Here is an 18,435-nt window from a genome sequence, read left to right as displayed (position 1 = left end):
TATATAAATAAAAAGAAAACAAATCAAAAGAATAGAGAATGCTAGTGTTAGAGGCTCTTTTTTTTTTTTTTTTTAAAGAAAACTAGTAGTTGAAATAGAAATAGAATAGAGCGAGCAAGTGTTAGCGGGTCAATTTTTTTTTTAAATAAAGAAAACCAAAAGATAAAATAGATTTAGAATAGAGAGTGCTAGAGTTCATAGGGTCAAATGAAGATATATGAATATGCTATAGAATTATGTTATGTATTTTATATTAAAGAAATATTTTATCAGAATGCTGTTATTAATGCATATTGCTATGAAAGAAATAAGCCTTGAGAGTCTGCGTGGTAAAATCCCTATATTGCATGTTTTGCATTTAATCAGAGGGCAAAATTATTCTAATACAGCAAATTTCACAGACCCATAGAGTATTCTCCTATCAGGTAATCCTTCATATCCGTTTTGTTTCCATGCACAGTCCGGAGAGCACTGAACAGCGGCCTCCAGCCAGACTGGATCTGAGCTGAGCACATCTCCACCAGCTCCCCAATGGATGTTATCACCTGTACCAGAACAGACAGATGCACAAGACACCGCAATAAACTTACTACAGAGTAAAAATATGTGCCACTGAGATAGGTTTGTTTGAACAAGGCTCTGTTTATACCATCCTTCAGTTTGGCCGCATGATAAGTGAGAATGTCAGACCTGATCTTGGACGTCTTCGTCACAGAGCTCCAGCTGCATGATGTGCTCAAAAGGCCTGAAGAGAGCTTCATTAAAATGAAAGTGTGGCAGCTCTGCCCAGCTGCTCAGAACCTCCATCAGAACATCATGGATGAAGGACACAGCCTTCTGGGATACATGTCGCTCCTTATGACAGGCCGCCTGTGGGAACAAGAAAAAAAAAATCTGTTACAGTCACAATACAGAAAAAATCTGTTGCTACTTAAAGCTGTAAGTTTTGCCTCTTTGTCGCCATATCTGTTTGAAAACCTGGAATTGCAGCTGCTTGCAGAATTATCTTCCATGTGTGGGGTTGTGCGCCGGCACGGCTTCAGCGCAGATTCATCTAATGTTTTGAGATGAATGTGTGGCAGTCAGTCTTGGAATATATGACCCAAATAAGAATTTTCACCGTATATTGTCATCTGAACAAGTAACAAGTCTTGTTCTGACCGACTGAAGAAAAAGCATTACAATAAATCACGCTACCAATGGTGATTAAGTGTAACGATCGGTTGGCTCGTATCACATCAAACCGTGCAAATTATTATTATACTTTGTTCTCAAATTATTAATGTTAACAACATCAGCGTTGCGTGACTGAGTATAGTGTGTATTAGAGTGTAGATTTCAATTTCTGTACAGTCTAATCTCTAATTGTCATACCATTTGAATTTCATAAGAAATTCTTTTAACCCAAAAAGAAAACTATGCTCCCTTCTAAATGGTTTTTCTTTCAGATGCAAATCTTGTGTAATCCCAGGTTATCTGTAATCAGAAGCACAACTGGAATATAATTTAATTCACATGTGTTTCATTAACACAATCCTTTCTGGATTCCAATCCGTCATCAAAATGATACATTTAATTATTCTAGCTGCTGTGAGAAAAGGCTATAAACGATCCTCCACCTGCAGGATCCTCACATGTGATAGTCTAGTAGCCGGGACAACTTCTTTATGTTTACAGACATGATGTAATGACGCAGTGCCATGCTCGAATTTCCCACGAAAACCTACCCGTACCACTCAAATTAGAAAATGTCTCGGGTTACTTGCGTAACCCATGTTTTCCGAGTAGGGAATGAGACGCTGCGTAGCTTTGACGCGTTGGGAATGCCCTCTGGGTGTGCAGATTGTCTGAAGCCCTTATAGAATCATGCCAATTCATTGGCTGATGGTGCGGATGCAGTCCTCAACGTTCTTACGTCGCCATCCTTATACTGGCGAACGTGCCATCTGCACCTCAGATTTCTCTGCCGAAAAGGCCACTTGTCGACAGCGCGAGGAGCTTGGCAGCGGATGCAGCATCTCGTTCCCTACTCAGAGAACATGGGTTACGCAAGTAACCCGAGACGTTCTCTTTCATAGGTTCACTCGATGCTGCATAGCTTTGACGCATTGGGAACGATATACCAAACACGCCAAGCTAAAGCGCTGCCGGTATCTGGCCCGATGATGAACCAGATAGCATCTACGGCTGGTTCAAACGGACCAGGAACCAGGAACAAACCAGGAACCAGGAGCCATGTCAAGATCCAAATTATAAAACCTGATAAAAGTGAGCGGAGAGGCCAGTGATCCTGCCGCTATACAAATATCCTCTAGAGGGACTACTCTAAAGGGAGCTTGAGAGGAAACCACACTCCTGGTAGGAGGCCTACTACACTCCATACACTGGACATACTGTGAGGCGGTTCACCTACCACTCAAATAACTGCCCCAGCAGAGCTCTGGTGCTCTGGAGGAAACGTGTAACAAGGGGGTGTCTGCCCACTAACTGGCCACCAAGAGGGGCGAGGTAGGCCAATAATGCCACCACGTAGACATTCAAGATGGAGTGGGTTACCCTGTGGAGGAACGGGCCTGCAAGAACTCCAGAACTGTACCAATCGGGCAGTTGACTGGGTCGAGTTGGCGACCTCCACACCATGAAGCGACACTTCCACTTCAGGGTGTACAGTTTCCTCGTGCTCCGGTGAGCGGAGGCCTCGAAAACTCTGTAGCGACAGGAGGCCTGACGACACTCCCCGAAACAGTCGAGCTCTTGGAGCGGAGGGCTCAACATGACTACTCTCTAGATCGAAAGGAGGCCTACTACACTCCACACACTGGGCATCCTTTGAGGAGGTTACCTACCATTCACATAACTGCCCTAGCAGGGCTCTGGTGAGCAGAGGCCTCTAAAACTCTCTGTAGCGATATGAGGCCTGACAACACTCGCCGAAACACTCGTCGGGCTCTTGGAGCGCAGGGCTCAACATGACTACTCTCAAGATTCAAGATTCAAGAGATTCAAGAGTTTTATTTGTCACATACACAATTATACAGAGTATAACCAGCAGTGAAATGTAGGTCAGGTCCGCTCCAAGGACAGTGCAATTATAAAGTATACAAATATTAAGAGAAGAAAAGTAGAAAAAATAAAATAAAATAAAAGATAAGATAAAAAAATATAAATATAAATGTGCAGGTCAGTATGTTGTTGACTTAAATAGTAATAAGAGGAATGTGCAAAAATAATGTGCAAAAAAGTTGTACAGGGTATTTAAATAGCAGCAATATGAGGTAGAGAAAAATGATGAATAGCTTATTGATATGATGATATTTACATGGAGTCAAGTGATGTTATGACACAGAGTTAGAGTTTAGGAGCCTGATGGCCTGGGGGAAGAAGCTCCTCCTAAGTCTCTCAGTTTTTGCCATCAGGCTACGGAAGCGTTTACCAGATGGAAGCAAAGTGAATAGACTGTTACCAGGGTGATTAGAGTCCTTGATGATTTTGACAGCTCTATGTTTGCAGCGTTTGAGGTAGATGTCCTGCAGAGAGGAGAGAGCAGACCCTGAGATGCGCTCAGCTAAGCACACAACTCTCTGTAGAGCTTTGCAGTCCTGATTGGAGCTGTTTCCATACCACACTGAGATGCACTGAGTCAATACACTTTCTATGGTCCCTGAATAGAAAGTTTTCAGGATTGCTGGTGAGACCCTGAATTTCCTCAGCTGTCGCAGATGGTACAGTCTTTGCCTGGCTTTCTTAACCTGTGTTTGGATGTGTGTAGTCCAAGTCAGGTTCTCAGAGATGTTTACACCGAGGTACTTGAAGCTACTCACCCTCTTCACAGGGGTCCCACTGATCATAAGAGGAGTGTAGGGCTGCTGCTGTCTCTTCCTAAAGTCCATGATCAGCTCTTTAGTTTTGCTCACATTCAGAGAGAGACAGTTGTCCTGGCACCATGATATGAGTCTCTCATCCAAGTATGCGGTCTCATCGTTGTTGGAGATGAGGCCCAGAACCACAGTATCATCAGCGAATTTGACAATAGATGTGGAGCTGTGAGAGGACACGCAGTCATGCGTGTAGAGAGAGTAGAGCAGGGGACTCAGGACACAGCCCTGTGGGGCTCCTATGTTCAGAGTGATGGAGTTTGAGGTGAACTGGCCAACTTTCACCACTTGAGGTCTGCCGGTGAGGAAGTCTTGAATCCAGTCACAGAGTGAGGAGTTTAGGCCGAGGTCTGTGAGTTTAGATGCCAGCTTGATGGGGACTATAGTGTTGAAAGCTGAGCTATAGTCAATGAATAGCAGCCTTACATAATTCCCATTGTTGCTGTCCAAGTGTGTGAGGGAAGAGTGGAGAACGTGAGAAATGGCATCGTCCGTGGATCTGATTGGGCGATAGGCAAACTGAAGAGGGTCCAGAGTATCAGGGATGGAGGAGCAAATGTGGCTCTTTACAAGTCTCTCAAAAACCTTCATGACTATAGATGTGAGGGCAACTGGGCGATAGTCATTCAGGCAAGAGAGTTTATTGTTCTTTGGCACAGGGATAATGGATTTTTTTTTTTCTCTAGATCGAGAGGAGGCTTACTGCACTCCACATGCTGGGATCTTGAGCCTACCACTCACAGACTGTCCCAGCAGAGTTCTGGCAAGCGGAGGCCTCGAAAACTCTCAGCAGCGAGAGGAGGCCTACAAAGCTTGCAGTGACCGTTTCGAAGGGAAGAACCCGACAATGGTACGCTTCGCCCCAAAGAAAACCTCAGGAACTCCCTTGTTCGATTACCAGTGTGGGAGAAACCCCGATGACAGTGGCGACGAAGCACCGAACTGCTTCTACAGTGCGCAGGACCCATGGAGACACATCTGGCAGTAGTTTCCACGCTGCCAATGGTCTGCTAAGGGAACCAGCCTCTTGAAACTGGTCTCTGGTGTGCTTAAAGTTGCTAGCTCAGTGCCCTGGAGTGGAGGACCAGCAGGAGCTGGCCGAACCAGCTGTAACAATCATATGAGAAGTCAACCCGCGAATCCGCGCACGCTGGCTCGGGCGAGAAAGGGCAAGGCCCGTCTGCTCACTCTCCATCGCCTCGAGCTCAACATCCGAACCCCAGGCCGCGGATTCACAGAGGGCCTAGGCTGCTTCTGGAGCGCGACGGGGAAAGATGGACGACTTGAACAGTTATACATTTAAAAGCGCCGTAAACCGCAACGCACGTGTATGAAAAGCCCAAACAAAAAGTTAACACGCTTACCGTTCGGGTCGTCGCGCACGATGAAGCGAGAACACGGCGGCTGGCAGCAACGAAAATCCATGCACTCCACTGCGAGGAGAACAAAGTTCCACTATTGCAGTCGCCGAAGTGCAAATGAACAAGCTCAGCAAAAAATTGTCTGAATATCGGGCCAGAAAAACCGCAACAGAAGGGCTGATATGGCCACTTCATGAAGGCAGAGAAATCTGAGGAGCAGATAGCACGTTCGCCAGTATAAGGATGCCGACGTAAGAACGTCGAGGACGGCATCCGCGCCATCAGCCAATGAATTGGTGTGATTCTATAAGGGCTTCAGACAATCGGCACACCCAGAGGGCGTTCCCAATGCGTCATAGCTACGCAGCGTTGAGTGAACCTATGAAAGAGAACATTATTATAAACCAACCGTTGTGAATCGGGCTAAAGTAAGGCGATAGTTTTGAAGACTGGCTGGTTATGTACTTGCTCAAATATTGAAAAAAGTTACGGAATGCAGCTTTAAGGATGTATTAGCCTCATGAGGGTTTTTTCTTTCCGTACCTCCACCAGGTGGGGCGCTACCACACTCCAAGCTCTCATCATGTGCAGCAGTGGTCTACTCTTGTTCTTCACAATGCGAAGCATGGCCTCTCCCAGCCGGAAGAGGTGGAGGGCACTACGCTTGTCCTGGGTTGACTTTGCCTCCCCTTTAATGAAAACCAGAAGAGGTGAAGGAAACAAGATAAAAAGGGCTGTAAAACTCCTAAAAAGGTGCATTACCTTTAGAAAATGTTGTTCATTGACTTCAGGAGGTCAAACTAAATATTATGTGAATATTCTGTGAGCTGAATAGTACTAAAGTAATTTTATATTAGTTTCCATATGAGACCAGCACTTTGTTCAACCGTAATACAACATTTGTGATTTGCCTGAATACGGTTCTTTAAAACCTGATTTTTCTGATCTCATTATTTTCTAGCAATAAACATCAAATAAGTTATCCTAAATTAAGTTGTCACTTACAAGGGAAAAAAGGTATTCTGTCGGTGGAAAGTGTCAATAATCTTTGGGTACCTGGCATGGCTAAGGAATAGTCTCCAGTTTCTGTGACCGAATCAAAGAGTTGAGACTGTGAAGTTTTTCTGAGCTGATGCAGGAAACCCACAAGAGCCACTAGGTTGAGTTTACTCACTGCATCCTCGAACAGTCTGCAGGACATACACATCAACTGCATGTTAAAACATAGACATGTGAGAACAATAGTGATGGACAAATGGATACATACACAATGTGGCATATACACTAATGCACAATGAATAATTCTAGTGCTGAATACTGATTGGTCAAAACCGTGTCACAGCCATGTTAAAATTCACTATAAATATAAGCTGCATAGATTACATTAGAACAACTAATTGAGGGACTTGTTTTTCACATCTGTGTCAAACAATGAATTTGAATATTAATTTAATGAGAAAGTAAAACTTGCTTGGTGTAAAACCATAGACGCTGATTTATGTTTTTGCTGGTTGATGCTAACCATGCATAACATGTAATTTTTTTTTTTATGAACTTGCCAGTGCAAGTACATTATCGACCAAATTTGGTTGAGCAAGTGATAACTTAACCGTTATACTTAATTATACTTGGTGTTAGTTTTTCCAAGAGTACAGTCTTTTTCTCCATGCGATGATGCGCTTAATGAAGAATTCAAGTTATTTGTGTCTCGCAAAGAGAAACACACAGGCTGCAAATACATTTACTAAGTGTCAAGTTATCAAACAGTCAGCAGTCATTAATACTGACATTAACACACAGGAAAAATGTGTAACGGATGCCTTGCAATGCAGACAGGGTAAAATAATGTGTGTTTTTTCTTATAATAAAGTTAACACTGACTGAATAGCATGTTATTTATTATTTATCACATCTAATGAAACTGAAGATTCACAGAAATAGGAATTGAATGAAGGTAAACATAAATAATGACGAGTCTGACGTTTGCATTATTGGCTGATTTTGGGAACAGAATGAACAAAACTCCATTAAGTAGCCACTCGTAAGAGGCATTTGTGTGTATTATGTTGCACAGGGACATGCTGTGAGATTCCCGAATCTCAGTCTATTTTTTGAGCGGTCAAAGTTGATGGAGAATATCTTGTGTTTTACCATGGGTACTCAGCCATTCCGTGCTCACGCACACACGGGATCGGTGCCTATGCTAGAAACATCTGTCAGTAGCCATTTTATTGTTCAGCACAGAGTCCCATCAGTTGCATAATGAAGATTAACTGTTCACTGGGAAGAGGTAAACAAATGGTATCTCTGTAGGGTTTTCTCCTCTAGGAGATCATTCTATATCCTACAGTATATTTCTTAATTCTTCTTTTAAAGGCTTTGTACAATTCTTTAATTACAGCCTTCACGGTGTAATTGCTACAACATTTAAAAAGGTAGTTTCCAACTCTGTAAGTGTTGAACTTTGCCTCTAAAGATCACGTTTTAATTTTAAGAAAATCAAATTGTTCCGTGTCTTACCGAGAGCTCAGCCAATACAAAAACACTACAAATATTTTAATTACAGGACTGATAGAAATCACATTCAGAAAAGCCTACATACAGTAGCATTGCAATAATGGCTAAATAATATGATGTACACACTGATTTTAACTTCTACATTTTTATTAATTTGAAAAAAGTTGCTATATTCACTTGCCTTAACAGAGCACTGGATGGACCAAAATGCCTATCAAATTATGACCTTACAGGTCCCCCTAATGGCCATTTTCAACATAACTCCAGTTAGAAATCAAAAGTTTAACACAAGGTCTAAATGCATTTTAGTCATAAAACAAATGAATTACAATTAAATTCCTAATTAACATTATGATAAATGTGACCCTGGACCACAAAACCAGTCAAAAGAGTCTTTTTTTTTATTTTATTGAGATTTCTACATCTGAAAGCTGAATAAATGAGCTTTCCATTGATGTTTGTTAGGATAGGACAATATTTGGCTGAGATGCAACTATTTGAAAATCTGGAATCTGAGGGTGCAAAAAAATCGAAATATTGAGAAAATCGCTTTTAAAGTTGTCTAAATGAAACTCTTAGCAATGCATATTATTAATCAAAAATTAAGGTTTTGATATATTTACAGGAGGAAATTTACAAAATACCTTCATGGAACATGATCTTTACTTAACCCATTTAATCTCACAATAGTGAGCGTAAAAAAGGTTTTCATTTATAAAGCTCTAAAAACCTTACTGACTGATTTTTTAGTGCACTTCTTGCAAATATGGAAAAAAAATAAAGGGTCTCAATTAAATATGTGCAGTTTCACATGATTAGTGTAAATTGTCACATGACCAGAGCAGTTTATTTCCTGTTTGCACCTTGAGAAGATGATGACTGCATCAAAGCTCCAAAACAAAAGACTGGTAAAGAAAGTTAAAGATATGACAAAGATTTTTGGTACACATGATCTTTAGGGTGTCTAGTATTAATATGTGCATTTGCATATATTTAGTTTTGTTGAGTGTGGTCATAGAGTGATTAAACGTGTTGACGGTGGCACAGGATAACAGCGAACTTATAGGTATACAATACAAATCCAATTGCAGTTACTAGTGAAAATTACAATAAAATAATCGCAATGACAAAATATTGTACTAAATTAAAATGTTACAAAATGTACAATAATGATGTTGTAATACTCATAGCATTAATATATAAATTGTTATATTTTGCAAAAATTAACCATTTTGAAATGTGATGGTTGAATTTTTTAGTTTATCTCAGTGTTCCTATCAATGTTGCATAAGGTTTTTTTATGCATAATAGTAACCCTATAATGTGATCAAACAGTTTAAAATAGCTAGGCTAAGATGTATAACAATTTTTATGACTGCAGGAATGTGTTATTTCAGTACACACATTATCCCACCGAACATAAAACAATTTTTCACACACTTTTCCAAAAAAATAAATAATAATAATTATTATTTATTATTTCAAAGGGTTACTTATGAAACATCATTTGGATATTTTCATGTCTGGGAAAAATTTGGGATTAAACAGGTTAATATCCTAATGATTTTTGGCATAAAAGAAAAATGTATAATTATGACCCACACAATGTCTTTTTGGCCATTTCTACAAATATACCCGTGCAACTTATGACTGGTTTTGTGGTCCAGGGTAACAAATCATTCCTGAAAAACAGATGGAAAAAGTGGGCAGCAGCAGACAGTGAAATAAATATCTTGGTACCTGTCAGCTTGTGTGGAAAGCGTGCAGACGGCTTTGGCGGCACTGGTGCCTGTGAGCAGACTGCCTCCCCGTAGCTCGAACCCTTTACCGCGACTGCTTTCTCTCAAGAGTTCCTGGATGGAAAGCGGCTGGATAACTGGATGGCTGAGGCCCAGTTCCAGCTCTGGACTGGTCTCTCTGCTCAACTCCAGGTCCACTGCCACGGCCTGCTGTGCCTGTGTGATGGCGATGGGAGGCTGGGAGCCGCCGTCACTGAAGTGCGTGTGTTCCAGTGAACTGACATACTCAATCACTCTGAGGAATAGTGAAACAAACTCAGTGTGGGAACTTCTTGGGAAAGTTAGTCTTGATAGGACTAAACAAATCGGTCTATTCTTTACAGAGATGTCAGCCAATACAACAACACATTTAATATCTTAAGACGACTAATAGCAATTCACATTTAAAATCACATTAAACTTCACCAAAATAATAAATTAAAAAGCCTAACATAGCATAGTAATAATAATAATAATAATAATAATAATAATACATTTCTATTTTTATTTAAAAAAAAGATGCAAATACGAAAATTTCTGAGTGGAGTAAATTCAACAAAGTAAATAGCTAGAAATGATTTAAAGTAAATGTATTGAAGTTAAAAGTGAAGTCTCATGTAGTATTTTTATGATATGGCATTTGATTAAAAGCAAAACACAACCAACAGCAAAATACATTATTTATTAGAAACATTTAATTCACTACTTGATTTGAATAGAAAATGTGTATATTTAGTCAAATTTCAGCAATCTTGAGATTTGTGATTACTTGCAAAAAATTAATGAGTAACTATGATTACCATAATTAACCATAATTACTTCGGTAAAGATTTGAGGCTATGATCAAATCATGGTTCCCAAAGAATGAACCGAGGTGAGTGTTGTACCTAAAGACATGAGGCCAGCAATCGTGGTTATGGCTGCCCATTTCCAGCCCCACATTGAGTATAGCGTCCATGCAGAGCACATGGGCCGTGTGCAGCCTCACGCCCTGACAGCGGCCCATCTGTTCGAGTTTCTGCTCAACACGCTGCTTAACTACAACACAGACACATGCTAATTCACATCAGGTGATTAAATACAAGTACAGTAAAGTTTGAACCGATGATCTACGGATAGGAAGTTACAAATTTTATTAAACCGTTTTAAAAATTGTTACTCCCCTATTCATCTAATCAATAACAAATACAAATAGTTGATCACCAAGAAACCATATATCAAAATATCCCATTCAGTATTTTGTTAAAGTAATGTTGAACCTAAGATAGTCTCATTATAACACTAAAGATGTTACAGAACTTGTAAAGGAAGTAATACAAATGTGTGTGTTCGTTTTCTATAAATGCTTTTGTGTGCCCTCGTGTACTCTGAGCATGAGCAGCTCTATGCAGGTATGAATACTGGCAATGAAATTTGTTCTGCTGCCAATTTATGCCAAAATTTACATTATGTAACATATGCTGCATGGTATTTGTCAGAGCACAGTAATGGACCCAGCACCATATATATCGGTGCATCCCTATACAGTGAATGAATACAGTGATGCAAAGTGAAATAAGTCACACAATGAAAATGTGAAATGTGTGTGAATACCTTGAGCAATGGCATCTCCAGTCTCCCCCAATTCCTTCTCCTCTTTCTCCTCCTGAACGCATGATGCTGCTGCCATCTGGGCAAGTGCTGAGGCACAGTTTGCCGCCACACCTAAGTGACAGAGAATTAAGGCCCAGCAGACATACCATTTCCATTAATGTGCTATCTTCCACTCTGATGGGCTGTTTGCAAAAGATTAGTGTCTGAGGGAACAGTATAAGTGAGCTGAAATGAAAATGAACAGGCTGAAATGAATGAGATGCGATGTTACCCAGAGCACAGCTGAGTGCCGCAGCCTTGCGTAGACCATCCAGGCTGAGGCAGATGGTGTCTCTCTCCCTCTGAGTCTGTTCTTTAACTCCCTCTGCTCCAAGAATAAAGGCGAGACCCCTAGAGCTTCCCGCCATGCGCCCTGTGAGTGGCGTGGACAGTGTGTCAATCAGGTTTTTCCAGCATCCGGTCAGGATATAGCGGGCAAATACCACACCTGTCAGGAATGAGGCCATGATGAGACAGTGACAGCTTGACCCTGTGTTGTAAATGTTCCCAAAAAATTCTGATTCTCACAAACTTTTCCAAAACATTTCCCTCTGGTCCCCTTCATGGTCTGAGAACAACGTTGAGAAATCAATCAAGCTACAAGTACAGATATTCAACAGAGACTATGTTGCTTGCTATCTGCCACAGAAGATTATGCATATTCATTCTACTGGATTTAATAAATGTCACATCAACTAAACACCAGAGTACTTCAGGGTTCAGTGCTTGGCCCCCTCTTCTTTTTGTAATACACAACATCACTAAGCAAATGGATTTTCCTATCACTGCTGCCCTGACCATACGCAGTTCTTCTTGATATTCCAGAAAGAGGATCCCACAGTGTCTGCATGCTTTTCAGCTTGCCTGGTCTCTGTCTATATGAAAGATTACCACCTCCAACTCAGCTTCCAACTTGTCTTCTTGTCGGCCACTTCAGTAATTAATGCAACTGTTCATTTATGCTGATTATAGATAATGCTATTCACGTCAGCCAAGAACCACAAACTTCACAGGCCACATTGCAAATGTTACGTCGTCAGACAGACTTGACCTCAATAATGCCAAGAAAATGAGACCGTTCCTATCTAAACATGCTGCAAAGAACTGAAAGCTGACAAAGAAACCTCCATAACCTCTTTGTGTGTGTGTGTGTGTGTGAGTGTGTGTGTGTGTACACACAAGCAGAGTTTCTTGCACTGTACCTGCCACCAAGTTGTCACTACCGTTCTTGTCGCAGGTGAAGGGTGACTGTTTCGAGGCCTTTCTGATCAGCTGACCACCGATAGCACTGCTGCCCAGTCCATCAATATCTGATAGAGCAAAGAATAGGAAAGGAACAAATACACATTTCTTATTTGTAAATTATCATTTAGTCAACATATTTATCCAAAAGGCACTTGTCTTGCAGGGTCAGTGGCCCTGGAGCAACTTCAGGTTATTGAGGTTATAAACTTAAAGGAGACATATTCTGCCCCTTTTTACAATAGGAAATATAGGTCTCTGGTGTCCCAAGAATGTGTCTGAAGTTTCAGCTCAAAATACCCCAGAGATCATTTATTATATCATTTTGAAAATGTCTATTTTGACTGGAAGCAGAAACGCTCTGATACTCTGATCCCGCTAAAAACATCTGTTTTGGTTCTGATTATGTTTATCGCGCTGAAATCATGCGTTTTAAACCATATTAGTTTAAAATTCTGATATACGGTTTTGTGGAGAATCTTTACCCTGAGTGACTGTAATTGTCGCTTTGAGGTCTGCAGTTGAAAAAACATGTTAATAATGTGAGAGACCATAGTGCACTATATATCAAAATTTGATTGATGAGGGGGGTCATAAAAATCCTGTTCGCATCCACCCCCATCCGTCTAAGTGGATCTAGCCCATCGATCGCAAGGAATTTATGACTGAATGTGTTTTTGTGTGGGCCATTGAAACGGTTATGTGCTTTAAACTTTAAATTGTGAAACGGTGTTAAATGGGATAAAGGGAAGTTTTTATTAAAAAGTTTCATACACACACACACATTTAAAGAAAAAACATCAAACATATACGTAAAATGACCAATGACTCTTTTTTACCGTAAAACAATTTTAGGAAAAGGTAGAGTTTGTTACAAGTTAGAAAATAAAACAAAAAAGCATCTGACACGTTAGTCATCTGTATAAGTCTGTACGTATGTATGGTAATGTCTATATGTAAATTGTTTCTGCACTGTCTGGAGCACGCTCTCAAGAATTTCACTCACGAAGGCACATGTGCTGTGGTGATGTGACAATAAAAGTGATTTGATTTGAGTTAAACAATACGGTAGTTTTTCTATCAATTTAAAACTAGTTAGTTTGACAAAAATTTAAATAAAAAGTAGAGGTGAGTGCGTTCGCTCATCTAAAACAAAATGCATCAGGCACGTTCGTTAAGTAAGATACTTGTCAAAATCTATCTTGCACTTAAAAAAAAAAGGTAGTTTATAAGAGATACAAAGTTGAATAAAAGAGCTGACTGACTTAACGTGATCTATATAAATAAATAAATATCAGAGGGCGATCGTTAAAACAGCATAAGATACTTGTCAAAATCTTGTAACAAACGCTAGCTTTTAAACTGTGATGTTACAAGTTAAAAAAGAAAAGAAGGGAAAAAGAACCGCGCATCTAGCCGCAATCTAAAATTAAATAAAATAAATAAATGAATATCAGAGACGATCGTTAAAAAAACAGCATCCAGCAGTAGTCAAAATCTACGTTGTAGTCTATCATTACAATTTAGGAAAGTTAGGTAGCATGTCACAAGTTAGACAAGTTAAACAAAATAAAAAGAACCGAGCATCTCGCACTGATCCAGCATATCCATGCACACTCCGCGTTGTTACAACTCAGAATGTAATGTTTTAACATTAGAACGAAAGTTATTTTTAATGAATCTTTAGCATTTCTTAATTAATGAAACCATTCAGCCTATTTTTTTCCTTTTAAACAAGCAGTTCTAATCCACAGGAAAAATGTTGTTTGCTTTGTTTTAAGTAGCATAATTCCTTTATTTACTCTTTGATTTTTGTCAGGTTTAAGACTTCTGCCGTGTTATATAACCCAGACTTTTTTTCACTGTAAAAATTAGGTTACGCAAGTTTTTATAAATGTTGTTTTTGTCAAGTTTAAGACTTCTAGCGTGCTGTGTCAGTTAAAACATATACACACCCACACATGCGTGTACAAACTGGAATGAAAGCAAATGTTTTGGCGGGGTCTTTGGATTTTCAGCCGTAATTAGACGCCTAACCTTTTTACAACATTGCAGAAAATGTAAATATTTCGTCTCGAGCAGTGCGACGAAATGAGAATGGCGCGGCGTGTCTGGATGTATGATTACTGACGCGACCATATCAGATCAAGAGGGCTGTTTCTGGGGGGTTGCGAATCATTTGCAATCTAATGAGTTTTTGAAGGGGGCTGGCATTGTAGACTTTGTTAGAAAGATGATCTATTTAATCAATTAACTTTTTACCTAACATTCGAAGATGTTCAGCGATCAAAGGACATCCATGTTAACCATTTTATGACACACCTGCGTGTGTGAACTCTGACAAAGGTTTAGGCAGGAGTTCACTAACTGATCAAAGGATGTGTGACCTGTTGAACCTTTTTTATGACACATCTGATGAAGTTAAAAGTTAAGTAAAGTTGAGAATTGAGCATTTATAATGAATTTATAATCTATTTGAATGTGGCTTCAAACTGATGTTCAGGATGAGATGAGACGGATAAAGAAATCGATAACAATAAACTTAAATAAATAGAGGGCCCCCAAAGATGATTGTTTTAATAAGATAAGATATATATATACTCATTTGTAAGTCGCTTTGGATATAAGCATCTGCTAAATAATTAAAGCTATTCAGGTGCATCTCAAAAAATTAGAATATCATGAAAAACTTCATTTTTTTTGTAACTTATTTCAAAAAGTGAAACTTACTTCACATGTTATGTAATATATATATGAAAAAGTTTGTTTTAATTTTGATGATTAGAGCTTACAGCTCATGAAAGTCAAAATCCAGTATCTCAATATATTAGAATATTTATATTTGAGTTTCATTAAATGAGCATCTCTACAGTATAAATTCTGGGTCTCTCTTGTTCTTTGAAACCACAATAATGGAGAAGACTGCCAATTTGAAAAATGGTCCAGAAGACAATCATTGACACCCTCCACAAAGAGGGTAAGTCACAGAGGGTCATTACTGAAAGGGGTGGCTGTTCACAGAGTGCTGTATCAAAGCATATTAAATGTAAAGTTGACTGGAAGGAAGAAATTGGGTAGGAAAATGTGCACAAGCAACAGGGATGACCGAAGCTTGAGAATACTGTCAAGCAAAGTTGATTCAAACACTTGGGAGAGCTTCACAAGGAGTGGACTGAAGCTGGAGTCAGTGCATCAAGAGTCACCAGCTCAGACATCTTCAGGAAAAGGGCTACCAAGCCACTTCTGAACCAGAAACATCGTCAGAAGCATCTTACCTGGGCTAAGGAGAAAAAGAACTGGACTGTTGCTCAGTGGTCCAAAGTCCTCTTTTCAGATAAATTAAAATTTTGCATTTCATTTGGAAATCAATGTCTGGAGTCTGGAGGAAGAGTGGAGAGGCACAGAATCCAAGCTGCTTGAAGTCCAGTGTGAAGTTTCCACAGTCAGTGATGATTTGGGGTGCCGTGACGTCTGCTGGTGTTGGTCCATTGTGTTTTATCAAGTCCAGAGTCAATGCAGCCGTCTGCCAGGAGATTTGGGAGCACTTTATGCTTCCATCTGCTGACAAGCTTTATGGAGATGCTGATTTCCTTTTCCAGCAGGACTTTAGCACCTACCCACAGTGCCAAAACCACTTCCAAGTGCTTTGCTGACCATGATATTACTGTGCTTGATGCCAACTGTGCCAACATGCCTGACCTGAACCACATATGGAATCTATGGTATATTTTCAAGAGAAAGATGAGAAACAGTCAATCCAACAATCCAGACGAGCTGAAGACTCAATAGAGCCTCAGCAGAGCCACAGGCTGATCGCTTCCATGCCATTCCTCACTGATGCTGGAGTTTGTGCTAAAGGAGCCCCGACAAAGTATTGAGTGCATAAATGAACATACTTTAAAGAACTTGAACTTTTCTGCTTTGCAAAGCTGCTTTTTTTCTGCTTTTTGATTGATCTTAGGAAATATTCTAATATTTTGAGACACTGGATTTTCACTTTCATGGGCTGTAATCTCTAATCATCAAAATTAAATAAAAAAAACGTTTGAAATGTCTTACTTTACATGTAATGAATCTAAAATATATATGAAAGTTTAACTTTTTGAAATAAGTTACAAAACAAAATGCAGTTTTTCACGATATTCTACTTTTTTTAGATGCACCTGATCAGCATAGCAATTAAATGAGCAGAGAGCGAGTCGAAAACAGATCTCTCTCAGATATGGGGATGCCTGCATTAAAATGAACTAACATCTTTAGCCACTATACCACTTTAAGCCTTTGATTCACCAAGATGCCAAATACATGAAAACTAATTTGCTTTAGAAAATCAAACATTTTATATGTTTGTGCATTTGAGTATACAGAGGGTGATTTACTAAGTACTTCGCAAACAGTCATAAATAACTGATATTTAAAGGCTTTAGCATGTGACATTGCCAAATGTTAGCCAAACTGATATTATTGTTTATATTTTTATGTCATAATTATACTTTTATCCAATACAAACTTGTTAATTTGATTAGTGGCTCAGAAATAGTGCATAATATTAAATGTTTCTTAAACAGACTTTTGGTTTATGTACGGGTTTAAATTAAGTTTGAATCATATATTTTATTGTGGTATCAGGCTGTATGTGTATTTTTAAAACAGTTGGTTGGTATACCCATTACCTAGGTTCACTTTTGAACATTTTCAAAATGATAAAAGACATTACTTCTGAAAAAAATATCACCTGAATTAATAATTCTCAAAGACGACAATGATCTGATGACCAATAATCTGACACCAAGGTGTATTACCGGTGAGCATGGTGATGAGAGGTAAAGACTGCTCCTCAGCCGAGCCCCAGTATCCCCCCTCTCCCAGCAGGTTTCTCTCCAACACCTGGTTGTAGAGCTCCTCGATCCAGACCTGAGACAGAACCACCAGAACGCCACTGCTCTGTATCTGACGCACAAACTCTTTCTGCACACACAGACACAGCTCATTCAGCATCACCATCAGATTGTGTGGGCTGGTAAAATAATAGTCAAATGTATGGTAAAATATTGCAGGAATACCAAAGACACCAGAGCACATGTGGGTTTCCTGTGGTAATGGTCACAGCAGCACAGTTTGAGGTTGAGCAGGAGAGCATAATAGGAAACCAGGTACAATCCATCTGCATTCATCAGAGCCTGACAACTCAGGTTTTCACTGCCCTCGAAACCTGGAGAATGAACCCCACCTACAAGACCATACAATAACATCACATTACCTTCAAATGCACACATACAAACATCTTAAACTTAAGGTGTCTCTAATATTTGAAAGTCTGGTCTTATGCCCGAGGACAGCAATATCAGCATTTAGTTTCTGTTAGCAGAACAACTTAGTCATATAATGACTATTAAACAAGTTAACATTCTATGAAACATTAGTAGTTCCAAATTGATATCTTTCATTCGTCTTCGAACAAAAAGATGTTGTAAATGCTGTAAAAAGCTCATTGATTATGGAACAACTATAAGGCAGGCTCTACAAGACAATAGTGTCATTATTTAGCTCAATTCAAGTTTAAGAGACATGATTGTTTGATATGACGAACAGATTTAGTTGAGACTTTTATTCACATTTAAACATTGGAGAACACACAAGTACATAAAATATGGTAAATGAAAGCTCAACCGCACATGCTTGACGCATAAGAAACCTCACTGACTCTCGCAGGTCAAGCATGCACACTGGAGTTTCCAGTCACCCAATGTGCTCTGCGTATATGCGCTGATCAATTTGTGTGAGAACAAAAGGCTTTTAGATGAAATCCACAGAAAATGATTACTAATCAGCTTCCAAACTTTAAGTACTTGTAATTAGATTACATTTTAAAATGACTTATGGATTACATGAATGCATATCATTTACACAATAGCAATAATTTATTGTTTCCTTTTCATCTTTTAAATTTTCCTTTCTAAAATAGCCTCAGAAAGTCCAGTTTTGTGGACATTCACACAGAGATCAGTCATTAGTCAGGTGGCTACACGG

At 39.5% G+C, this 18,435-nt stretch overlaps 1 protein-coding gene across 1 annotated transcript in view; it reads right to left on the bottom strand.

The window, feature by feature from the left end:
- The window catches only part of LOC306882066 (brefeldin A-inhibited guanine nucleotide-exchange protein 3-like), a gene marked incomplete at its 5' end in the record, with an annotated part of 74,021 nt that overhangs the window by 30,709 nt on the left and 24,877 nt on the right, over positions 1 to 18,435 (bottom strand). The window contains 11 exons of the mRNA XM_079436512.1: positions 404 to 545; positions 691 to 870; positions 5,780 to 5,925; positions 6,293 to 6,426; positions 9,494 to 9,787; positions 10,419 to 10,569; positions 11,125 to 11,235; positions 11,396 to 11,611; positions 12,366 to 12,473; positions 17,208 to 17,373; positions 17,469 to 17,635. Coding sequence (XP_079292638.1) covers positions 404 to 545; positions 691 to 870; positions 5,780 to 5,925; positions 6,293 to 6,426; positions 9,494 to 9,787; positions 10,419 to 10,569; positions 11,125 to 11,235; positions 11,396 to 11,611; positions 12,366 to 12,473; positions 17,208 to 17,373; positions 17,469 to 17,635 — 1,815 coding nt within the window. The remainder of the gene's footprint in view (positions 1 to 403; positions 546 to 690; positions 871 to 5,779; positions 5,926 to 6,292; positions 6,427 to 9,493; positions 9,788 to 10,418; positions 10,570 to 11,124; positions 11,236 to 11,395; positions 11,612 to 12,365; positions 12,474 to 17,207; positions 17,374 to 17,468; positions 17,636 to 18,435) is intronic.

The sequence above is a fragment of the Barbus barbus genome (genome assembly GCF_936440315.1).
Source record: "Barbus barbus genome assembly, chromosome: 16".
Taxonomy (NCBI): domain Eukaryota; kingdom Metazoa; phylum Chordata; class Actinopteri; order Cypriniformes; family Cyprinidae; genus Barbus; species Barbus barbus.
The sequence above is the reverse complement of the archived record's forward strand: the minus strand, read 5'-3'. Positions and strand labels throughout refer to the sequence as shown.